This window comes from Leuciscus leuciscus, assembly GCF_965113295.1.
Source record: "Leuciscus leuciscus genome assembly, chromosome: 19".
Lineage (NCBI taxonomy): Eukaryota > Metazoa > Chordata > Actinopteri > Cypriniformes > Leuciscidae > Leuciscus > Leuciscus leuciscus.
In genome coordinates this window covers 10640388-10666759 of record NC_138743.1, presented here as the reverse complement: position 1 = coordinate 10666759, position 26372 = coordinate 10640388, and the positions used below count along the sequence as shown (strand labels likewise).

The 26372-nt window shown below is 36.6% G+C and overlaps 1 protein-coding gene and 1 long non-coding RNA gene across 3 annotated transcripts; one reads left to right on the top strand and one right to left on the bottom strand.

The window, feature by feature from the left end:
- The first annotated feature begins 206 nt into the window (after positions 1-206).
- On the top strand, positions 207-26052 carry LOC309482717 (uridine-cytidine kinase-like 1). 2 transcript variants are annotated; one of them, XM_082148248.1, is made up of 15 exons: positions 207-338; positions 2731-2927; positions 5971-6077; positions 6720-6890; positions 8556-8627; positions 13129-13318; positions 13857-13918; positions 15455-15471; positions 17942-18040; positions 18909-19002; positions 19215-19277; positions 21454-21576; positions 22934-23041; positions 23950-24106; positions 24188-26052. In XM_082148248.1, exons 1-15 carry the CDS (start codon positions 220-222, stop codon positions 24262-24264), a joined length of 1656 nt encoding a protein of 551 aa, XP_082004374.1. In that variant the 5' UTR covers positions 207-219; the 3' UTR covers positions 24265-26052. The 2 variants fall into 2 exon arrangements, with proteins under 2 accessions (XP_082004374.1, XP_082004373.1); XM_082148247.1 differs by having other exon boundaries at positions 214-338; positions 2701-2927.
- On the bottom strand, positions 25944-26318 carry LOC309482796. Its single transcript, XR_014200376.1, has 2 exons — positions 26183-26318; positions 25944-26151 (listed from the first exon to the last, which is right to left on the bottom strand). It is a non-coding gene; the product is annotated as an uncharacterized lncRNA (long non-coding RNA).
- Between the last annotated feature and the right edge of the window lie 54 nt (positions 26319-26372).

The following is a 26372-nucleotide window of genomic DNA, read 5'->3' as shown; positions in this document are numbered from 1 at the left end:
ATCTACAAAATGGAAATCAACTTTTTCATTTTTTTCTGAACAAAACATATACTATAAAATATATAATTGATTTATTCAAATAATAAACAAATAAAATAATAGGATTGTAATCTATAGTATTATATATATAAAGTAATACAATAAAATTAAGTCGATTGAAAAAAGAAGCGTCAAGCGTTTCCTATGCGCCACCAGCGTGACGTAAACGCACTTCCGGACATGCGTTTCCGCGCGTTCGCGGCACAAAACATGGCGATGACAACGAGCCAAAACGATGTCCAGGTGCAACAGAAAGAAGAAGGAGAGGAGGATGATCAGTCGATGTCTAGATCTGACAGGTTAGTAGACCAAGTGCCTGTCGAGCTCAGGTAATGTGATCAGTAACTGATCCGGTTGACAAATAAAGGACAGTGTTGTTTTGATCAGTGGCAACAGTATATCAAGGGACACAAGTTACACAGTGTAACGTTACCTGCTGGTTTGCTATTAATTTTTTGTCTGTTTGAGATTTAGAACTTTCAGAATGAGCTGCTTCTTTTTTTCTGGAGCTGCTGGCGTGGCAGATCTGAGTCGAATGAAGAGGGCTGTGTTGCAGTTAAATTTAAAGCAACATGCAGAATTAACATATGTAAACCCAGGCATTACATTTATTTTGAATGCTAATAGTCGATATTATCCACTTTTATTTGTCAAAGGCAAAAATACAATAAAATTAAAAATAAATAAATTTGGGGTGTGTTTACATTAAAAGATGACGATAAAGATATAGTTCTAAAAAATCGTTCTCAACATTAAAGAATAGCGGAGTCCACAACACAGCTATAACGATAATGGCACAGAGAAACGATTTCTTTGGAATCAGTTTCAGAACGATTTTATCCAGTTTATGAGCAATAGAAACATTGACAGCCAATCAGAATCCATCCTGCTGGAACGAGCTCGCGCATTTAAAGTGACAGACAAGCATAGAATTAACAGAACGATATTGTCCGCTGGTGTGAAAGCTAATATAGTTATCTTTATAGTTATCAATCTTTGAAGTGAACGGGTAAGGTAATTGAGCATAACATTCCCGTTAGAGTTTCATGTGTATATAAAACCTGATATTGAGAAAATATGGATATTTATAAACTTATAATGCATATTTCCATTATCTTATCACAATTTTTAATCGCCTTTTAGCCTTCTTTGTATCAACAAGAGCTTAATGTGACACACATTCCTTGTATTCCTTCCAAAAAAATCCAAAGAATCAGCAAATGCACAACATGTACAGCAGCACAGACAATAGAATTTCATGTCAACTACCCTTAATCCACATAAGCCTAGTCTTTCAAAGCAAACATCCTGACCTTTTCAGCACTGCCATTGTGTAATGGACTGTACTTCAATTTAATGATTCATTAGCGCCAGTGAGTGTCCAGTGTCTGTCCATGTGATGAGAGTCTTACTCAAATGAGGCTCCAGGTTTGGCTGAGCAGATGTGTGGTTTCCTGGACAGGATATGAAGAAAGCTCCTAGTCCCTCTACCACACTAACAGAAATGATCATGTGAGCAGCTTTTTCTGAGGGCATCTCTAAGACCTAGATTTCCTCAAGCTCTCTATGAAACAGTGTCCAATAGCTACGCTCAGGTCAAATGGGGCCGTTCATGATTATAAAGGCATGTCTGATGGCGACGTGGACACTCACACTTACTTCTTTGCTCTGTTCAATGATAAAATGTATCAGTTATTGAAGATTGTTAAAGCTGCAGTCCGTAACTTTTTTTGGGTTAAAAATGATCCAAAATAAATTTGAGCAAGTACATAACCAGCCAGTGTTCAAAACTATCTGCTTGCCTTGGCTCGATTCAAAACGGTAAGCTTGTAATAATGTTTTTGTTTCCAGTGGTACTGGTGGATTTCCACGGGAAATTCGAGCATGTCTTTGCGTCATTACGTCACATCTGTACACATAACGGAGTCTCGGCTAGTAGGCTATGTTGCATGTGAGGATGTTGGAGGTGGAGATTTATAGCCTTTTCTCACAGCACTTGATATAATTAAACTTATCAATTTGATGGCGGATCCAGAAAGGTTCAAACGACAATCACCAGTGACAACTGGAGATTCACCCGTTGTAAAATGCAAAAGACTTCGGACTTCGGAGTGGCTACAGAAAAAAGAGACTGCAACCGGCCCATGCGAAAACAAGGATAAATATCGGAAGGACATTAAATGTTGTCACGCAATGCTGATGTTGTTAACATTAACATTAACAATTTGAGAACAAAGTATAATTTGCGCGGTTTGACGTGATATGATAAGCGATCGTTAGATTTAATCAGTGCGATTTACAGCAATGCTTTTTTTCCCTTAGTTGGTCAGAACAAAAGTGGATGTTATTTGTTCAGACGACATTTTCCGGTGAAAATTCTTATATTGGTCATACTTCCAAAAAGTAGAATTTGTGATTGCGAATGACAGTATCCACACCGGCGCGGTGACGGAGAGACACACATTCTCCTCAAAACATTGGATTCATCCGCGCTGTGCCGTGCCGAGGCACAACCCACGTAAAAGTTTATAATTCTGCGAATAACTGCAATAGCAGATTTCGAACAGAGATGGCGACAAAGAGGAAAAACTACGGACTGCAGCTTTAAGTGACACAAATTTTTTCCCATTGTCCTACTTTATAAAACATAATGTTTTGCAGTTTGATTTGTTTGTCCTTAATTCGTGGTAGTGGCGAGGATTCTCTCGATGGCCTCATGAGACCCAGATGTCCCCTTACCCCTTCGCTGTCCCCACGGAAACGGACCACCAGCCAAAGCAAAACTGAGCCTCCACTTCTAAGGACAAATAAGAGGACCATTTACACTGCAGGGCGACCACCCTGGTACAACGTTACTGGGACCACCTTTAAAGAAGCCTTTGTCATAGGTACGACACGCATGCATACCTTTATTACATTTGATTACCACAAATCAGTCTTATTATGTAAAGTGCAATGAATTATCACATTTGACAAAAGATTATAAAAACATTGCACAATACGTCATTTTCATTTATTGAGAAAATTAAATGGGTCTAATTTAGGTTGAATATTTTATTAATACTTTATTAAACTCATAAGGGACTCAGAGATTAGCAAGTATTAAATAAAAAAGCACAAATGTAAAATGGAGCATAAATAACAACTCGTAAGGCTAATACAGAATTAATGTTTTTGTTTTTTCTTGTTTGGAGAATATAGACATTGCTTGCTCTAAAAATGAGACATGAAATATACACTATCGTTCTAAAATTTGGGCTCAGTAAGATTTCTTATGGTCACTATTGCTGCATTTATTTGATCAAAATACATAAAACAGTCATATTTTTGAAATTCATATTATTTCCATTTGAAATAACTGTTGTCTGTTTTTAATGTATTTTAAAATGTAATTTATTCCTGTTATGGCAAAGCTGTCTTCAGTGTCACATGATCCTTCAGAAATCATTCTAATATGCTGATTTGGTGCTCAGGAAACATTCCTGATTATTATCAATGTTGAAAACAGTTTTGCTGCTTATTAATTTTGTGGAAGCTGTAATACAGTTATCTTAGGATTCTTTGACAAATAGAAAGTTCAAAAGAACATCATGTGATCTTTTTGACATTACAAATGTCTTTTCTGTCCCTTTTGTTTAATTTAATGCATCCTTGCTGAATAAAAGTATCAATTTCTTGGGGGGAAAAAAATCATATATATCTTAAAGCGTGTTTACATTTTTTTTGTGTGGAACTTTCCCAGAAAACATTAGTATTGCAGGGTTTATACTTTTGTGGTGTGAATCTGGTCTGAGAACATGAGCTCTCTCAGGACTGAGCTCTGAGGTCATTAGTATGCAGTCCATTACTCACAAAGAGCCTGTCGTATGGCTTACAATTTCACACTTGGATGTGCTCCAGTCAATTATTCCTGAAAAAAAAAAAGAAGTCGTCTGGTGTGACTGTCATCCCTGCTCGCTCGGTCAGAGAGAAACTAATAAATCCACCCAAGTGGAATGATCTTCCTTTAACCAAAGGTCAGACAAACAGGGGGTGGAGAGAGGACATGAGAACACTAAAGCAGTTTTAAGTAACTTTACTCCATGGGACAACAAGAAGCTTTTTGTTATTCCCACTGGTGGTGTATCTTTTTTTTCTTTTTTCTTTTGCGTTTTCTTAATGGCCTTTTATTCTAGAGATCTATCTGATACTTAAAACTTTAGTATCTGAAATTGTAGTGGTCAGCATAATGTCTTGCGTGACTGGCTTTTGTATAATGTTGTCAGATGAGTTGTGTAATCCAAGCAGATTTTTTTTTTTAAATTGGGGGGATTTACTTCACAGCCATTTTTGCAGTAAAAAGTTACCTTGATAATTATAAAGTAGCTGCAAAATTAATATTTATATATCATGATTGTTGTGACAAGTAAATGTTTGCATCATAGTGGATGGTGGAAAATAACCAGATTTGCAATTGCAACTTCAAGAATTATACAAGTAAAGCTGGGTGACAAGAAAGATACATATATATTTATTTGCATTGTGGCACATTAATCATATAATATAATATAATATAATATAATAATGATAAAAGTAATTTATATATATACACTACTGGTCAAAAGTTTGAGATGTTTCATGTTTTTAAAAGAAGTCTCTTCTGCTGCATTTATTTGATAAAAAACAAACAAACAAACAAAAAACAGTAATATTGTGAAATATTATGACAATTTAAAATGACTATTTTCTATTTTAATATATTTTAAAATGTAATTTATTTCTCTGATGAATTTTCAGCATCATTACTCCAGTCTTCAGTGTCACATGATCCTTCAGAAATCATTCTAATATGCTGATTTTATGCTGACCCCAATTTTTTATGGTAGGTTAACTAGGTTTATTTTAACGGATAGAGACAGGATATCAACCAAAAACATTTTTTTGTTGTAAATTGATTAGCATTTGATCAAGTGAAATAAGTATCTGATCCCCTACCAACCAGCAAGAATTCTGCCTCCCACAGATTGGTTATGTGCCCATGTGAAACACAGATTAGTCCTGTCACTTTAAGAAAGTACTCCTAATGTCAGTGGACACCTGTCCACAGATTCTGTATCCTCCATTCCAACCTCTCCACCACCATGGGCAAGACCAAAGAGCTGTCAAACGTCAGGGACCAGATTGTAGACTTGCAAAAGGAAGAAGCACATTAAGGTCATGGAGTGGCCTAGCCAGTCTCCAGACCATAATCCTTTAGAAAATCTGTGGAGGGAGCTGAAACTTCGAGTTGCAAAGCGACAGCCAAGAAACCTTAAGGATTTAGAGAGTATCTGTAAAGAGTAGTGGACCAAAATCCCTCCTGAGATGTGTGCAAACCTGGTGACCAACTACAAGAAACGTCTTGCCTCTGTGCTTGCCAACAAAGGTTTCTCCACCAAGTACTACTAAGTCATGTTTTGCATGGGGATCAAATACTTATTTCACTCACTGAAATGCAAATGAATTTAACCTTTATTTAATGTGGTTTTTTTCTGGATTTTTTGGTTGATTTTCTGTCTCTATCTGTTAAAATAAACCTACCATAAAAATTATAGACCCTTCATTTCTTTGTGAGCGGGCGAACTCACAAAATCAGCTGGGGATCAAATAATTATTTCCCCCACTGTAAGCTGTCATATTATTTATTATTGTAAAGCACAATGAATCTAAAAGCATGTTGTTGTTTTTTGGGAACCTCAATAAAAATTAATTCAAGGTGTCTTGTATTGGTATAAGTTTCTCGAACATGCTTTTGATAAGGGGGTTTGCTTGACAGCCCTTTTTGAATTCAGATGTTCCCTTAATAACTGCAGCCAAATTCATGGTTGTGCCATGATTGTGGTCAAATAATGTTTGCATTAAATATTTGCTCTTTGTGCATTTGAACAAGCTGTCTTCTGGTGTGTCCTGCAGGTCTGTGTGGAGGGAGTGCCTCTGGGAAAACCACCGTGGCCAATAAGATCATAGAGGCTCTTGATGTTCCTTGGGTTGTTCTGCTTTCTATGGACTCTTTCTACAAGGTACTTTTTAAGACCCAGAATACATCTGCTTTGCACTTCCTGTCTTTTTAAGTGAGCAACTATTGTTTCTAGTTGCATTTGCAGACCGCCGTGCCTTTTAAAGTGCTCTAAATGGAACTACTTCATGTGTTGAAACTATTGAAGCATTAATATAATTTGGTCCTGCCCCTGTTGGATGTGCTGAAACACTATAAGGTCTATTCATTAATCCTTATTTGATTTAATGGCATGTCCTTCAGCCTATTAGTGGTCTAATTAAGTGGTTCAATCAGTCAATCTGTTTCTTTATGGTGGGAATTGTACAGGACACTTTCCTTGAATATATCCTTTTTTGTTATTGTCAACCTCACAACATTTCTGCGCCACCATCATTTTTTTTTTGTTTAATCTTTAAGGCCCGGGTATACTTCTTTTAATTTCTGCATTCCACTTATTCACTCAACTGTGTGTGAGACTTTCAAAGTATATTCCTTTAAGCCATGAGGACTTTTTCAAGTCACTCGCACAAGCGCTGTTGTACACTCTCCGTCCATGTGGACTAAAAAATTAGGCTGCACGCAGACAGAGATGACACAAATTTTTCTTCTTTTTTTTTCTTCTTTTTCTTCTTTAAAAAAACTTCTTTTTCTTGCTGACTTGCAGGTTTTGAGTAAAGAGGAGCAGGAGTTGGCAGCCAGAAACGAGTACAACTTTGATCATCCTGATGCCTTTGATTTTGAGCTGCTGGTAACTGTGTTGAGAAAACTGAAAAAGGGCAAAAGCATCAAAGTGCCTGTGTATGACTTCACCACCCATAACCGTCGCAAGGAGTGGGTAAGCATGTGTGTGATTGCCCGGTTAGTATGCATGAGCCTATATAGACTCATGCATGCTAGTGATTACTTTGTTTTCCCCTACAAAATATAGCTGTGTAGTTTCTGCATCACCCAGTAGAATTACCCAGTAGGGGGGGGGGGGCCTACAAACAGTTTACTTGCATTTGCCTTTGTGTATTAATCTGGGATAGAATAATGTTTTTAGCATAGACGAAATTACTAGTGCTTTATTGCTTTAAGTGTGATGCAACAATGCAATGTAATTGTTCTATTAGTATATGTTCTAGTTCTATGATGCCTTAAGTTGCCACATTGTGGCAGAAGAACATTACCATAACATGAATAACTTATATTTTTCCTGCATATTGATGTTAATTTATATGGATTTACTGTCTAAAACCGATTATTATGATTATTATCTCTGTATTGATTTAATTTGACTCATATACTTTTATTTTAACACAAAACAAAACCAAAAACTCAAATCATTGAAGTGTCAACTACTTGGTACAATGTTGGTTGGATTTTTTTCTTTAGGCAACTTGCATTTTCATGCCTGATAGAAATAAAGCAGTACCAGTTAAACCACAGCACTATAATTACGTCAGTTCAGACATGATTATTTATGGACTATGCTGCCTTTGTCTTCCTAAAATTTAAGGTTTCATTTCTCCTTAAATTGATCGTAACGTTGATGAGTGATAAAGGGAGATTTCTGGTTCTGTGGCATATACAGGCCATGTGTGCTGATCAATACAGAATGATTGGCCATTGACGGGAAGCCTCATGGTAGTGCATCTGTCTTAATGGGATCATGACACCATCAGGGTTCCCCTCATTCTGAAGCAGGGAAGCATGGAGGAAATGCATCACTGCACACTTCCACAGTCTCTCCCTGCACTGCCTCAGTTTATTAACATCATATTTGAAGTGAAAAATAGTTGTAGTCCAGAAAAAGGCATTTTTCTTGGTGCTTTGTGTACCTTATTTTTGGATAATTTGATCAGTTAGAGTATAAATCAGTTTTTATATTAAAAAGCTAAATATAATTGATTTAATTATTATTGAAGATTTTATCAATGCATTATTATATTATTTTATATCAGGGCTCAACAATAAGGACTGCACAATGGAAAACGCTCGGGACAGTTGATGGAATTCTCACTTTCCCAGTCGGGCCAGTGCTGTGTTGTCGCAGAAGTTTATCATTTGCTCATGCTTTTAAGTCTGGTCAATTTAAACATTCTAGTGATTTTTAACCGTTCAGATTTAAGTGCAAAAATACACAAAAGAGAACTAATTTTAGTACTCGCATGCTGTTTTATGTGCGCTCGTGCACAGAGAGCCGAGTCTGAAGACATGTTGAACTTTATATCAGTTAGGCTAGGAGTTTTTGCTGGGGTATCGAAATTGGAATCAATCGAGAATTGTGAAATTTCACTGGTATCTAAAATTTTGGTGGCTTATTTATTAGAATATAATGTTACATGGGTCAAAACAACAAAACGTTATTTATTTATTCATTCATTCATTTGGTGGGGCCAGTGAAAATTTTGGCAGGGAAAAAAATCCTTAGAGTTGAGCCCTGTATATTTTATTATATTGTGTTATATGCTATGTTATTACTGGTCATCTGATATTCTGTTTATGATCCTCTGTGCAGAAAACCGTCTATGGGGCCAACGTTGTGATATTTGAGGGAATCTTGGCTTTTGCCAACAAGGAGCTTTTGAAGGTAAGCCTCATATTAAACTTGTCGCACTGGACATTATATGAAAGAGGGGAAGAATTACGGAAAGTTTCATAGCCTGATATATAGAAGAGCATCAAGGGAGTCATAAAGCAGAGAGTGAAAAATGGAGGTGTAGTAAAAGATAAGGTCAAATGAAAAGGGAGATGTGTAATGATAGGAAGAGACGAGAGTGAGTATTATGTATTATATATTCCCACAGGTTAGTCATGGATGCCGAATGACCATAAGACCTTTTTTTTCTTCTTAAAGGACAAGTTCGGTATTTTACACTTAAAGCCCTGTTTTCAGATCGTTTCTGATGAAATAGAACGGTCAAGATTGAAATTTGGACACATGCTGCTGGCCCGAGAATTTTCGGTTTCTGTGGTAGCACCCCCCCACCTCCACAATGGCTGCATAGGTGCACTGTAACAATCCTTCCTAAAACGCATTAAACTTTCGTTTACAACGACGTGAAACTCACCGAGTGGTCAGGGGTGTTCACTGATATGCTCACACAAAAATCGCTGCAAAAGATGCTTTCCAACAGGTGTTTTACCATTCGTTGTAAAACTGTGGACTTATTTTTCCAAACGCCTCACACCCGTACATTCTTCCGTTGAGAGCTTGAATAATAGACACTCCAGCCCGGCGGCGGAGTAATGCCGTACCTCACAGCACATCCAATACAAGTCAATGGAGTTGGACAAAAACTACGATAAAACCTGTTGGAAAGCATCTTTTGCAGCGATTGTTGTGTGAGCATATCAGTGAACACCCCTGACCACTCGGTGAGTTTCACGTCTTTGTAAACAAAAGTTTAATGCGTTTTAGGAAGGATTGTTCCAGTGCACATATACAACCATTGTGGAGGTGAGGGGGTGCTACCACAGAAACCGAAAATTCTCGGGCCAGCAGCATGTGTCCAAATTTCAATCTTAACCGTTCTATTTCATCAGAAACGATCTGAAAACAGGGCTTTAAGTGTAAAATACCGAACTTGTCCTTTAAAAGTACTGCGTCCATGCTGATGACATTGATTTCCCCAACATGCAAAATATATATTTTTTCTTTTCATTAAGAAATTCTACAGTAGCCTAATGCATGTAAAACCCTATAAAAAATGACATATTTAAATTATAAATGGCAATTTAAACTATGCATGATGGTTTTGATCTTGCCTTTTATTTATGCAGTTTTTTTTTTTAAATGGCCTGTGTATGATGGTTGTATTACAAGTCATGAGAATGAGATGTTTTATAGATAGATAGCCATGGAAAAGTTTTGGGTTGTTAAGATTTTTTTAATGTTTTTAAAAGAACTCTCTTATGCTCATCAGGGCTATATTTATTCCATCAAAAATATATATTTGGGGGTTCTTTTATGAATAAAAAGTTCAAAAGAACAGCAGTTATTTGAAAAATCTTTTTGTAACATAAATGCCTTTGCTGTCGTTTTTGATCAGTTTAACGCTTCCTTACTAAATAAAAGTATACATTTCTCTACTGACTCTAAACTTTTGAATAGTAGTGTATAACATTTATGAGAATTATTAGTTTTTTTTTATTATTGGTGTAATGAAAATGTGCTTGTGGTCATGAAAATATTGCAATGCAAAAAAAATCTTTATGGTCTTAAAAGCAGGCTTCATTATCGCTATGTAAATTATAATGTCTTAATTTTTAGAGCATGAGCACAATGGTGCGAGGACCCTCTTGGAATTGCTCTGATTATTTCTTTTTGAATTTGGGGTGAAATGATCCTGAAAATTTCACCCAGACTGGTGTGTCTCTGCCTCTGAGTAAAAGACCTCATTGCCACAACAACCCAACCAGGAAGATGAGATTCCCTCTCTGCAATACCATCTCTGGCTCTTTGCAGCCCTGAATATACATGAATACTGGTTAATGGTTAGATAATGAGTCCTAGTTGTCTCTTCAATCCTTTAGGGGAGAAACTGCATCTCTGGTTCAAGAATAGATTTATAAAATCACGGTACTAAAGCCTGGTCCTATTAAAACTGCACAAGGACTGTCCTCGCTTGTTCGGTTTCCTCTCCTTGTGTTCTATTCCTCTTGCATCTTGTTGTTTTCCTCACACAATGAAGATGACTGATTCTTTTCTCTCTTTAATGGTGAAGGTAAGGACTGGCTACAGGAAGTGAATAGGCGGCGTTTATTTACACCAGCGTTGACTGTTCCCATTGCCGGGTTTCGATTCTTCCCTGTGCAAAGTTTCCGGAAATCTATACAAATTAAAATTGGGAGTTATTGTGTACGCATTGGCAAAGCAGTTCATCCTGATGTGATTTATGAGCACCTTGCAGCAGACGTGCCGCAGAATGAATGAAACTCAACAAACGGTAGACACTTTTATATCTGTCGGCTAGAATAGATCAGGGTTTTCTCGTGGCAGGTCTTTGTGAATACAGTGACGGCTCACATTCATTCTTTTATTTGAGAAATTCGTCAGGAAGGATGAGAAATGACTTCCTGTCCTGTACAAGTTGATATACACTCGACCCTTTACCCCATTCTTATGCTATTCTTGCATGCCTGCACACAGTCCTATAAGTTATATTTCACCGTGTTGGCAGGGCTGCTTGCACTGCTGTTTAAGATTGTTGGATTGTTTATCGTTACCCTGAAATGTAATGCTTTTGCCGTATTTTGTCGGCTCACTGAATGATATTCATTTTCAGTGTCAGTGTCAGCACCAGCGGTATGTCTTGGCTAGTTGCCGTCACACTGCACTAATGTTTTGATTGATCCTGACTTCTACTTTGCTGAGCCGCTTTTTAAAACATCCCATCACTTCGCTCCTTTGAAAGATCTTGCGCATGTTTTCAGTAACAAGAACCGTCGAGGAGAGACAGTAGTAGTTCCTGGACAGATTGTGACTGCCTTGCAAAATTTCATCACTTTGGACTGGAGGAAAATGAGGTTTTACCTGATGAGCCAAAACATTATGACCACCTGCCTAATATGCCATTGGTCCTCCGCGTGCTGCCAAAACAGTGCCGACCCGTCAAGCCATGGACTCTACAAGACCCCTGAAGTTGTTGTATCTGGCAAAAAAATTTTTTTTAGATCCTTTCTTGTAGTTTGTGAATAACCACTGTGGATCGAACTTGTTGGTCCAGCACATCCTACAGACACTCAGTTGGATTGAGATCTGGAGAATTTGGAGGCCAGGGCAACACCTTGAACACTTCATCATGTTCCTCAACCATTCCTGGACAATATGTGTCAGGGTACTCAGAAAACTGGACTCATCGGACCAGGCAACCTTTATTTCTGTGATGGCAAAACTGAATTTCATCATCATTACTCCAGTCTTCAGTGTCACATGATTCTGCAGAAATTATTGTAATATGCTGATTTGCTGCTTAAGAAACATTTCTTATTATAATCGATGTTGAGCAATTGTGCTTAAGATTTTTGAGGAAACCATGATATTGTTTTCAGGATTTTTTTGATGAATAGAAAGTTTTAAAGACATTTTTTGAAATCGATATCTTTTGTAACATTATAAATGTCTTTACTGTCACTTTTGATCAATTTAATTAATCTTAAAAAATGGCGAAAAAATGCTTACGTTTATCCGAAGCACAGGAAGACTTAAAAGTCAGTTTTGCGGTGCACAATGCTCTCACACATCTGGACAGGAAAAACACCTACGTGAGAATGCTGTTCATCGATTACAGCTACGCATTTAAAACAATCATCCCGGCCAACTTATCGTAAAGCTTGAAGCGTAAAGCTTGAAGACTTAGGCAACTATGCAACTGGATTTGGGATATTCTGACGAACAGACCCCAAGTGGTGAGAATTGGAAACTGGCTCTCTTCCACGCTGACCCTGAGCACGGGTGCTCCACAGGGTTGCATTCTCAGCCCCTTACTGTACTCCATGTTCACGCACGACTGTTGCTAAACACAGCACCAACATCATCTTTAAGTTCGCTGATGAAACCGCGGTACTATCGTCAGCGACTACTTCCAAAGGAGGCTCAAGAAGTTTGGCCTCTCCCCCCAAAATCCTCACAAACATCTACAGATGCACCATTGAGAGTATCCTGACAGGGTGCCTGATCGTCTGGTATGGAAGCTGTGCTGTCAGCGATCGCAAGGTCCTTCAGAGAGTTGTGAGAGCAGCTGAAATTATTATAGGCACCAAACTCCCTACCTTACAGGACATCATCCACACGCGATGTCTGAAGAAGGCTCGCAAAATCATTGCACTACTTCAATGTATATATTGCACTACTGTTGAATGCCTGAGCCTCAACCAAATGCATTTCAGTGTACAAATTGTCTTTTGATATGTATATATGACAAATAAATAAACTTGACTTGATTAAACCCTTAAAAGTGCATCAGAAGGCACATAGCTGTGGCCTGTCAAAGTATTTGTTTGTTGCAGTCCTAACTGTTTGTCTCTCTCAGACATGTTGTCAGTTTTTGACATTGTGTATTGTATTTCTGTCTCTGTGTGCCCTTCAGCTGCTAGACATGAAGGTGTTTGTAGACACCGACTCTGATATCCGACTGGTCAGGCGTCTGAAAAGGGACATCACGGATCGAGGGCGTGACATTACAGGCGTCATTAAACAGTACAACAAATTTGTCAAGCCAGCGTTTGAACAGTACATCGAACCCACTGTGCAGGTTGCAGATATTGTGGTCCCAAGGGGTAGGTGAATTTGGAAATTGTCAAAACTGCAAAACACCCACCAGTATTGACTATTAAACATATTTTAGTGAAATGTTACTTGGCAATGTTTTTATTCAGTAATGTAATTAATAGATAATAAAAAATAAAAAAGTATCTTATAAATAATTTTTAAAAACCTTATATAGTTGTAATTGTGTTGTTATAAGAAGTCAAACCAAAAATGATTCAGACATCAGATATCATTTTTGATATTTTTTTACTAATGGGTGCAGTTGACAGCTATTCAACATAATTCATTTGTGAGACAGTCTAACAGAAGGATGACCAAAACCAGTGAAATATCAACTGATTTGATAACTCAAATATTGAAGGTGTCTGAATAAATTTTGGTTTGACTATATATGCGCAATGAATATAGCTTTTGATGGTGATATGGCAATTAAATGCATAAAATAACTGTAAAATATCCCTAGTTTATTTCAGTATAATATGCATTTGAATTCATTAAGTTATTATATACATTAAAAAAGGTTGCCCCTTTCCATTGTTGCCCCAGGTGGAGAAAACTTTGTAGCGTTGGATCTGATTGTTCAGCACGTCCACAGTCAACTGGAAAAGGTACGTAATAAAAATGGCTTTTCTTATTCTCTTCTGTTTAACATTGAGTGAAAATTGTTAGTTGGTCTGTGCATATTAAAGTGCTGAGAATGGTCAGCATGCATGTTGTTATCCCTGCTAAGTGATCCAAGTGCTCCTAATACACACACTCAAATGTTGCATGCATGTGCATATGAATCCCATGCCATGGTATAAGTATAGTTTGCCCTCTGGTGGCCATACTGTACCTGTTATAAAATATATATTGTTCTAAATAGTGTGGGCATTGGTTAAAACAAGAAAAGGTCAGGCCAGTTATCTAGATCTTCATTTTACAGTCCGTCTTCCCCGTTATAGTCCCTTTTAATTAGTTTTCTGGACAACAAGAATCATTAGGATTAATTTCTCATAGTTTAGGACCATATAGAGTAGTGTTTTTTTTCTTTCTTTTTTTTCTAATTATTATCCATGAAACATCAACATAAAATTTCATTTGCAACCTGTAAAATTCTGAATGGTCATTTCTAACACTAAAAAAAAAAAAAAAAGGAATGCTGAAATGATGACCTTATTGTATCCAAAAGTGGACATTTTGTTCCAGCATAAAGCCTGGCCTGATTGTGAATTTGTTAAAATTGTGTCTAAATGGCTATGTGGTTATTGGTTAACATTATCCACTTTTTACATGCTCTGATGAATCATTCAGGCAATATTCTGCGAAACCAGGAGACGTGGATTAGGAAAGCAAATGTAAAGTCAATTTTGATTTCATGTTTACTTTAGATGTCTACCAAAGTAATTATTAGTAAGACAAAGATGTTAACACTAATGAACGTTTGGTGAGTGATGTTCATGTGCATGTATTGATGACAGATGTATTCTACAAAATGGGTTAAGAGCCTCTTTGAAATGTAATCCTTTTCTTGTCTGGCAGGCTGAATAAAGTCATGAATTATCCTGAGATGGAAAATGCTTTTCTCTTCTTCACTCGATCAGTCACAGTGAGGAATGATCTTTAAGACTAATGAACCATGTGCTTTTGTACAAAATATATCATGCTCTAAAGCCACAGTGCCGCATTGTGGTTCTCATCCTATAGGGGTCAGATTTGAGGAACTTGACGGTGTGGGTTTTTAATATTGTGCATGATGGTAATGATGGTGGTATTGACATTTTTTACTTTGAGAGAAAATATTAGATGAACCTTAGACTTGCTAACATGAGTGGGCAGTCTACTGTACATGCCCGCACTGATAAAGACTGGTATATCAGCCTGAGACATTTTATTTGCAGTGATGTAAATATGAGAAACATAAATGTAAGAATGTGATTTATACCAGGTTAAATGTAGGGTTCAAGAATAGCTGATATGGCCATGAAATATTTTCCAGTATACCATGGAGAGGGGCTGACTGTTTGGAATGGCTTTTTCTGAGTGAATATCTCATTTCATGAGTTTGTCTTTTTTTCCTTTCTTTTTTTTATTCTTCTCCTCCTTGTGTGTGTTTGTAACGAAATACTTGCTAAAACCTCAACCGATTGCTCTAACCATCCCAGCGTGAAATCACAGTGAGGTATGGCTGCTTTTCCCCTCAGTCCCTTCCATTTATCTTTTCTTCATTCTTTAAACTTGTGCTTCATCTGTCCTTTCCTTTTTTTCTCTCTCTCAAGCCTGCAGAGATGCAAATAGAGACAAAAGGAATAGCCCAGCTCTGGCTATGGTGTTGGAAACACGACTACGCTAAACAAATTAAATGTCGAAGTGTTGTCGAGGCCGCCGTATAAACGGATACACAGCCCCGCCCACTTTGTAATCTCATTGGTCTAAAGTCTTGGCTGTTCCAAATTCAAACAGCTAATACATTTCAAAAGTTTGTGGCTGGTTTTTTAATTAACTGTTTTTAATGTTTTTAAAAGAAGTCTATTATGCTTGCCATGGCTGCATTTATTTGATCAAAAATACAGTTAAGTGAAATATAATTACAATTTAAAATAACTGTTGTCTATGGCAAAGCTGAGTTACTCCAGTCACATGATCCTTCAGAAATCATTCTAATAGGCTGATTTGGTGCCTAAGAATCATTTCTTATTATTATCTATGTTAAAAAAAACAACTGTGCTGCTTATCATTTTTGTGATGTATTTTTCAGGATTCTTTGATTAAATAGAAAAGGTCTGTCACTTTTGAACAATTTCATGCATCCTTCCTGATAACAAAAAGTGGAGACTGTTTGTTAAGGACCTGAATGAATTGCACAAAATTGACGTGAAGACAAAAAAATAGTTTTGCAGGGCAAAAACACACCATAGCTTCACGGTGTACCTTTTGTCTCCACCTCCACTGTTATTTTGATGCTGTTGCTAACACTGGGATGGGCCTATTTCAGTGGTTTTTCTCTTCAGGTACTGTGCAGCGTGCAAATCCCATCAATACATTGTCTCTATTGAGACGTGTGCTGTCCTTTTATCACTTTATTCAGGCCAGCAGCATCATTTCTGCTGAAAACCACTGACATACTGCCCAGACCTGAGCTCATCTTGGCTGTGATCTGTCCCATCTGTTCCATATAGACTTTAATCAAGTCTTGTTCTTTTCTCCCCCTCCCTCTCTCTTTTCTCTGTCCCTATCTCGTCGTCATTGTCTCCCAATGATCATTTATTCCCTTCTTCAGAGGAAACTCCGCTGGGATATGTGAGGATAAATTCTTGCATCCTCTCGTCTTTTCTTTTTTCTGTTTCCTTCATTTTATTTGTTTTTTTATCCATCCTCTGCATTCCTTCCAACCATGTTCTGCTCCTTTAGTAACAATCAGCTTTTTTTTACTATTATTGTTTGACTTTTTTTCAACTTGCTTGTGTATGTTTAACTCAACTTCATCTTTTCAGAATGGTCAAATAACATTCACACTGTCAATCTGTCAGTGTCCTAACCAGTCTTAACAGCGACAGGACATTCTGTCTCTTGTTTTTCAATTTTTGTGACATTTCGCCTATATAGCCACACCCACAATGAAATCTCATTGGTTCAAAATCCTGCTCCTCAAAACTTCTGATTGGCTATCATTGCATCACGCTGCTCAGCAGTTTAGTGTTCAGTGTAGACAAGTTTTTGTCGCTGAACACATTTCACATCACTCCTGGTTAGGACATGGTGTCTTTCTTTATGGGATTGTTGGCTGAGGTTTGGTGAAACTGGCAGCCACAATGAAGAAAATTTAGCAGCTAAATATATTTCCTAATATATTAGCTAAATAAAAATGTCTCTCTTATGTGATTATTGTAGGCTGTAGAGAGCAGTGGTGGCTCTCTCAGTCCTTGCTTAGTTTTTCCACATTTCCAATATTGTAATTTTAAACAAATCAATTAAACACAGTGATTTAGTATAGGTTCAGCCCTAAACCATCTTGTTGGTTTTATTTAATATCACATTATTTCACTGTTTTAAAAAGTAGTTTACCCTAAAATTCAAACTGTCATTTACTCTCCCTCAAGTATGACTTTCTTCTCCTTTGTGAAGAAAGTTAGTCATGTGTTTGGAAAGAAATGAGAGTGAGTAAATGTAGTTTTTAGGTGAACTGTTCCTTTAATGCTTGTACATCAGATCTTTGGTTGCAATACCCTCACTTCTGCCTACTTCTAATTTAAAGGCCCATTCACACCAAGTCTGACTTATACTTATACTTATCACACTGCTCCTTGTACTTAGAAACCAGCCAACACATAACCCAAGTTAATATCTTATTGATCAGTGAAGTTTCTTTTTTGAGTGAGGGCGATTAATTTGTGTAAATTATGCCTTTGTTTCATTTTAAAAATGTATTCATAATGGAAATTCTGACTTGAAGTGAATCGGCCTTAACTCTACCTTGACCTGCTACCATAACACGTCAGGCTCGCTTTTCAAACCATATTTGCACTGGGGAAAAAAGTCAAATATTATCATATTTGTCTCTTTTCCATTGACAAACTGTGTTGTGTGTTAGTTTTTGTTTGCAACCCATGGAAAAAAGGAATGTTTACATCTCATATCCATGTGCCATATAGATCAGCCCTGGCATCTGCCCATCAGGGTCAACCTCTACCCAAGACTCTGAGCGTCATGGAGAGCACACCACAGGTCAGAGGAATGCACACTATAATCAGGTACGACCTCTCTGTTCTGGTGAATACTCAAGTACTTATTTAACATTACTTAAGAACTTTTATTGTTCATTTACACTACCATTCAAAAGTTTGGGTCAGTAATATTTTTTTTTAAGAAATTAATACTTCAGCAAGTAAGGACACATTAAATTGATAAAAGGTGTGAAAAACTATTTTGAACAGCTTTTAGTGTGTCAGATGTTGGTTCAGTAACCACTCTGACAGATTCAGTTCATTCAGTGATGGATTCATCTGACTGATTCTGAGTCTTTTTGAGTGATTCATTAAAAGAACCGGCTCACAAGAATCATTTGTTTGTGAACCATACTGTGCTAGTTGTGCTGCAAGTTTGTTTTTGCATGCACCTAGCAAAGCCAACATAATAATAGAAAGACTTGTTGGCGTTACTTCATGGTGCACATCTCATCACATGAACAAACTGATAGCTCGCAGCTCAGATAAAAAGAAATATATTTTACCGTGATGCTGTAGATTTAGAAAATGCTACTGTAGAATCATTCAAAATGGTGTGGATGTATGGTTTTATAACTTCAAACCCAGCCAGAATCATCACCATTGTACTCTTTAGGTGTACACCTTGGGTTACTCCAGTATAAGTATAGTGTAAATAAAGAGCAAAATTTATCATCGTGAGTTGGACTTGAGCAGGCCGGCAGCAGCTTGATTTGTATTTGTATGTTTTTGGCCACTGATGTTTTGTAATTGGGTAATTAAAATAAAATAAGGATTGTTTTCTCACTTTATCTAAACTCTCAGACCTGTGTTTCATGTTTACAGTATCATACTCTCCTCCTCAACGCACATCATCTCTGTTGTGTATTATTGATTGTGTCCCCTGTGCCCCCAGGAATAAAGAAACCAGTCGGGATGAATTTATTTTCTATTCAAAGAGATTAATGAGGCTTCTCATAGAGCACGCCCTGTCCTTCCTGCCGCTGAAGGTGAGTGGACCGTCATTATTAATGACCAACTACCAAATTTTAAACCTGATGTTATGAGCTCTGGATATTGGTCATAATACAGTGATGCATACCTGTGCCTAGCAGCGCCCTCACGGACAAATAAAATTGTTATGGTGTGAAGTGAAGCAAGTCTTCATTGATTATTGCACTAGTTAGTTCCATCACTGATTCTTATGTCCTCTTCTCTCTAGCCGGTGTCTGTTGAAACTCCTCAAGGAACTGTATATGAAGGGAAGAGGCTGAGCGGGAAAAGGGTTTGTTTATTTGAAGATTAAAATGTGTACATGCTTTGCTGAAAAAAAACAAAATGACTAGATCAAATCAGGGTTATTATCGTTAAAGGTAGGGTAGGTAATCCTGTTCAGAAACACTTTTTTTTATACTGGGTGAAATGGTCCTTCCATCCTGATAGTAGTCAATACATTATGTGTTTAGAAAAAGGAATGAAAAAAATCAGACCTCTGTAGCAGCTGCAGGACAGTAAAAACTCTGACCAATCACTGCCATTCGGTGCGAATGTAAAGAACCAATCAGATGCCTTCATGTCTCGTGCCCGCCCCGAGCCCCACTGCGCGCGCTGCCCGGCGTGCACTCATCACATGTCACCGTTCCCGGAAATATTCAGCTCAAAGCACCTGCATATGCAGTCAGCGAAGGCAAACAAGGCAAAAACTACTTCCTCGGACCCTGCCCGCACTCTTGAACGACCTCCTCTGCTTCGCCCTCGACCCCGGACCTGTCCTCGAACCGACGATGCGGTACTTTTCTCCGGACTCGGAGTGTACGTTAGTCTTCATTAGAGTCAACAATGTTTTCATCATGGAAACTCTTACATGCAAAACACCGTATATGTTATGAATCTTACACGAAATTCATCTTCATCACAGTGTAACTGATGGTAATGGAAAAACGTGTATCAATGCAACCTGTTTTTAGTTTTGCCTTATAAATATAGCTCGTTACCAAATGAAACTTTACCATTATCGATATGCTAGCTTGATAGTGAGTACTAAAAGAAATCTTATTTGTTTATATTCATAGTGATAAAGTTAGGTATTTTATCACATGTGATTCTGACATGATGTCACTGTATGTACTGCGCTCCTTCCTCTCCACTCGTCTCAGGTAATAAATGCGTCTTGTTCCAGCCTGAGCGTTTGGCGTCGCGCGTTCATGTGTTTTGGGGGCGTGGCTTTGGAAGGAGCTCAGAAGGGAGGGGGTGGAGTGAATGGAAATAATGAGCTGTGTTTATTGCAGATTAAAAGGTCTACAGTCACTCGATTTTTAAATTTTCTTTTTCAGAGTACTTACATTTTAATTATGTATTGGTATATAAAGACAGTTTAAACAAATTTGGAATGTTTTTTTTTTAGAAAAATGATTACCTACCCTACCTTTAACTAATGGTGTATTCACACTTGGCATGTTTGGTTTGATTAAAACGAACCCTGGTGCGATTGCTCTGTTAGTGCGGTTCATTTAAATAAATGTGACCGCTTTTAAACGAACTCTGGTGCAGTTCAAATGAAATATGAACGCAACACTGACCAAAGACATGTAAACGAACCAAAAACAGGACATGATGTCACAAGATGCGACCCTAAAAAAAACCAGAATGCTCAAGCATACCTGTTTTTTCTTGTCATAGTCACAATGTTGCCCATCACAGTTCGGTACAGGCATCAGAACCGCATCTCCTCGCAGCAGATCTTCGTTTGTGTGTGTGACGGAGGGTTTCCGGCCCAGTTTTGACTCATTTACACATTTTATAAGCTCTTCAGGATTTGTAAGCACCAGCATTTGTAATGTTACGCACATACAGCTAGCGCATACAGCTAGCACACAGCATTGTTTTGGATGTTCTGTCGCAAAAATATGTCATAAAAGTTTTTTTTTCTTTTCACACTGTCATTTTTAACACTGATCCTAAGCGAAACAGGACTAAAAGTATTGTTTTCTTTTTTTGGTCCGGACCAAAAGAGCCAAGAGAACCGAACTATAAGTGTGAACACACCCTGAAACTAAAGCTATGAAAAACTTTTCTGTTGATTGAAATAAAGCGGTAATAAAATATAAATATTAGTTAAACTTATTTCAGTTTATTGCAACATTTCAGTTTAAGTTGAAGCACTAAAATTATTACCTAAAAATAAATAACTAAAACTGAAATAAAAATAAATTAAGACCAAAAAAAAAAGACATAAGCACATAAAGAAATCACTAAAAATTAAACAAAAAACTTTAAATAAAAGCTTATTAAAAATATTTATTGAACTGTAATAAAACTACGATAAAATGACTAAAAAGAACAACTAAAATAACGATGGATCAAATTAGTTAGCATGTCTATATATTTGTCACATTAGTTGGTATTGCTATTATCTATATGGCAGGACTTTATACCTGTGTTCTTGTTTATTCGTTTGATAGATCACTGGTGTGTCCATTCTACGGGCAGGAGAGACCATGGAACAGGCCTTGATGGCTGTTTGTAAGGACATTCGCCTCGGAAAGATCCTCATCCAGACCAATCACGACACAGGAGAGCCTGAGGTATCACATCTTCACCCATCCAACTGACACGCATGTCTATAAACAAGCTGTGATCAAGAAATGTCCGTGTTATCGTGTGCCCTTGTGTTCTCAGCCTTGGTAAGACAGAGCGTATGAATTACTCATACCCTACTGTTCAGGTCACGGTCTGTTTCACTTCAGTGGTTTGTCAGATTTGATATCTATGCCTTGGATTCAACCTGATGTATAACATGTGTCGTGATATACATGATAAACTCAACAACTGTGCTGACGCTGATGGATTGTTTTGTAAATGTATGATGCACAGCTCCCTCTAGTTGTACTTTCATTTTGCATTTGGTATACTACTTATGACTTATTTTAGCATAATTTATATACTATTATGGTATTTATTCATATTTTGGATTAGCTTATCATTATTTTTACATTTTTTAGTTTTAATTTTAGTTTGAATAATTTTAATGTGCTTGTCATTTTTTTTTTTTTTTTTTTTAAATGTCTATTTAGCTTTTTTTTTTATAGTAATTTTAGTATTTAAACTTTTGTTTAAGTCAGTTATACAACATTTGTAGTTTCCGTCGACATACACATATATATATATATATATATATTTTTTTTTTTTTTTTTTTTTACTTCATCTTTATTTCAATTAATGAAAAAGAGTTTCGTTAACAGCACTGCTTATGATTTGACAGTTATAGGATATTCCTGATATACTTGTAGTGATAAAATTACACATTTAGAATATCATTGATTTTGAATGCGCTTTTTGTTTGGCCAATAATTGAGAGTTGGTAAGTTTAGTTCATTTCATTCACAGGAATCAGTTCAAATTGTCCTTTTCATTTAACTGATTCAGACCTGAATCCAAAAAATTAGTTTGCACCATCACTCAATTTTTTCCCAACATTTTTATGTTGTTGTGAGAAACTGCAATGTTTAACTATTTATTTACTCTGTATCGTTATATTAGAGAATACAAATATCAATATAACTTAAAATGATTGTATAATTCTTATGTTCATTTAGTGAAAAAGTATTTGGAAAAAATGCCTTATTTCAAGATTTTTACTGATCAATATGAATACACATAATCAATATTTACATGTAGCAAAACGGCTTAAAAATATATATTTTTTGTAACTTTTTAGCTTTATCACCCATCTCCAAATCTGTAGCATCTCATTTGCATTTCTTTGAACTTCAAGTTCATCTGATGTCCTTTTTAAATATAGAACGAAGTCTCAGTTCAAAACCACTCTAAAATTCCTTGAGGTCTCCATCTGTTTTGCATGTTTAGTGTACTACCTAATGGCACATAAAGCTCTGCTCAGTCTAAAAGCTGAGTCTTATTACGGTCTAATCTCCTCTGCAGCTCCATTACCTGCGTCTGCCCAAGGACCTCAGTGAGGACTATGTCATCCTGATGGACAGCACCGTGTCAACAGGGGCGGCAGCTCTCATGGCTGTCAGAGTCTTACTTGTAAGTCACTTTCGCAGACACAAAGGTCATAGTGCATTTTAATTTTTATTTCCCAAATGAGTACAGCTATTGATAGGATTTTAATTATTTATTTTTTATTACATTTTCAGTGCATTGTAGAGTAGTTTATGCCTTTTTAAGCCTTACTTTTAAGATGTACAAGATAAATGTCAACATCTCACTATGCTGAATGTTGTGATAAGTGATGTTAATCCTAAAACTAATTTTTGATCTGTTCGGACTGATCTGTTTCAATGGACACCCCACATTCCTTTCTGAATGAGCTTTGACCTCTCTCTTGCATTCAAAACAAACAATCCTGGTCAAATTTCTACATTTTGTGGGTACAAAGTTCACATAGGATATGGGTGTTTAAAAAGTTCTGTCTGGCCTATGTTCAATACTTCTGTTATCAACGGGGGAACTTGGGAATATGTTGCACATTTATAAAAGATAGGTAGGGGATGGATGGATAGATAGATGTGTTGCACCAGGTGTTTAGCCTATTTATATATATGTATATGTGTATATATATGTGTATATATGTGTATGTGTTATATCAACTGTTCTATAATCTGCTCTAGATATAGATAATAGATATAGATAATATAATCAAATTTAATTTAATAAAATGTATTCCTGAAATATAAAAAAACATGTATGTGTGCATGTATATGTATGTATGTATGTATGTTTTTTATTTTTATTTTATTTCAGGAATACATTTTATTATATTAAATTGTTATATTCTCTCTCTCTCTCTCTCTCTCTCTCTCTCTCTCTCTCTCTCTCTCTCTCTCTCTCTCTCTCTTTTCTTTCTTTTTTCTTTTTTTTTAACAGACCTTGAAATCTACATTAGCACAGTAACTGGTTTAAATAAGAGTGATTTACAAACTCATCTGTTACAGGATCATGATGTCCAGGAGGATAAGATCTTCCTGCTCTCTCTGCTCATGGCGGAGATGGGGGTTCACTCAGTGGCCTACGCCTTTCCCAAGGTGCGCATCATCACCACTGCCGTGGACAAGAATGTCAATGATGAGTTCCACATCATTCCAGGGATTGGTAAGATTTCTTTGATTGACAAAAACAAAGGGAAAAGTGGAACATTCAGTATCTTGTAATCCAAAGCAATTGTTTTTGCAGGTAATTTTGGGGACCGTTACTTTGGGACAGATGCTCCTTCAGACTGTTATGAAAGCGATGATGGGATGGACTACTGAATTTAATCGAGACGTGTATGTGAGCAACTCTGTCTGTATGCATTGGAGAAGGGAACATTTAAGCACTTATCTCATATGATTGTGGACCCAATGCCCTGCCCTATTTTAGCTTAAGCCTTAGCCGTCTTTTGCTACTGGTTCTTGCAATACTATGTGCTACACGTGTGCCCATGCTCAATACAGGTCAAAGCATCAACGGACCCCCAAACATGGGAGATTACTGCTCATTAGCTTACCTCAAAGTGCCCACATGACCATCACAATTTGCAGATTTTCATTACTACCTGAAATGATGGAGATTAATAATAAGGACACAACACAGTTTGTTCATGGGTTTGTTTGAAATGGCATACTACCAAACTACTTGTACTATTTTTCAGTAGTATGAGTATACAGTAAATACTGTGTAGAACACAGTATGTATAATTGATTGCAAATGCAGCACGTACTCACCAATGTTTGTTAGCTGTTTTCATGTTGTCTTGACTTTCCTTTGTATGTATATATGGCATACATGTGCATTTGAAGTGCTTGACCAAATCGACATCTTATCCTGTTCATACGCCCGCATTTTTTCAGCTTCGATTTAACCTGCCTTTAATATAGCAGCTTTGCTAAAACTGTGCAGAAATGTTACTACCTCGAATAGTAGCCCATGGACAAAGTAGAAAATTTGAAGATTTGGTTCGGACATCATTGTTTACTACAATGTTGCAATCCTACTCATAAACAATACGTTTATTGTTTAATTACTTTGTTGAAGGCCGATAAAGATGCTAAGTGCCAATCAATATATCAGTCTACTTGGTGGTGTTTGTGTGGATGTAAAAATGTGGGAAATTAATAAAATATTGAAAAATAACTTTTAATTTATAGGAAATTAAATTTGAACAAAAAAGGAGTCATTTCCATCTCATCTTTGGTTTTAGTATTTAGCACCACAGTGTCACAGAGGGCAACAAAATCAGGGTTATAGTTTGTTGCTGCCATTTTCTGTTATGTACTTGAATTTTAAAGATAATGTAGATGATGTATATTTATTTTTCATCAGTTTACTTTTCATGCCTGATTGATAAGAGGCAGTGACTGATTGCTTTGCAATTTCAAAAGTTGAGAAAGAATTATTGGAGAACATGTTGGAGGTATTTTTAGCAGCAATTAAACCAAGAGAGAGCAAAACATGTGCTTCTGAAGTTTCACTGTTACATGTCATCTTTTTTTTTTTTAAAGCCTGATTATAGTAATAGTGCCAATATGCACATACAGCAGCCTCTGATGCACTTAGATTAGTCACACTTATACCCATTGGTGAGTGAAGCACATTATTTAAATTTAATTTAATGAAAAATGAATTTGTCTATTTGGTCCCACTTGACAAAATGTACTTGAAATTGACGTCTTTGTCTCAGGACCCTCCATGTAATATATCTTATTTTTCGTTGTGTGTTTGTCTCCTATTTGGAACTGCCTTTTGGTTTTTGTTTTGTATACAGAGATTGTATGGCTTGGTTATGCGTTATTCTTCTAAATAAAGCATAACCAAATATCATTATTGAATTTCAGACTTCACTACATTGTCAACATTGTTATATGGAAAATATATATTTCTCTCCCCTTTTCTCTCTCCAGAGATGTGTACTGTACTTGCTGATTTTGTTGTACTTGTATGAATATCATAGTTTATCTGTTTACATGCTTCAAACTGACCTCCAGTGCTGTAAGCCATTCCACTTATGTTGAACATTTTTGTGTCTATATAAAAAGCGCAATAAAATATCTTGTGCCTAATGCTATTTTTTTCTTTAATAATATATCTATTTTTTAAAGTATTTAATGTTTTCATGAAAAATGTGTGCCCTGTCCATAAACCGTCTTAATTGGTAGTAGCTCTTTATTTAAAAAAAAAAAATGCAAGTACTCTTTGCTGTACATCATTATTTTTATTTATTTATCATTATTTTTCATGGTCCTTTTAATTCAAATTTTTATTTTAATTTAAGACTTTTAAACAGTGTTTTAAAAACGGCACACAAAACCGTAATATTTCAATGGTCATTAGACTTTTATTTTGAAAATCTTGTTGCCTTAGCTTGAACCTTTAGCTTGCT

Coding starts and splice junctions, on each gene's coding strand:
- LOC309482717 (XM_082148247.1), top strand. CDS start 220: ATGCGTTTCCGCGCGTTCGCGGCACAAAACATGGCGATGACAACGAGC. Junction 6,891..8,555: donor ATAACCGTCGCAAGGAGTGG/GTAAGCATGTGT, acceptor TCCTCTGTGCAG/AAAACCGTCTATGGGGCCAA. Junction 19,003..19,214: donor TGTCCTTCCTGCCGCTGAAG/GTGAGTGGACCG, acceptor TCTTCTCTCTAG/CCGGTGTCTGTTGAAACTCC.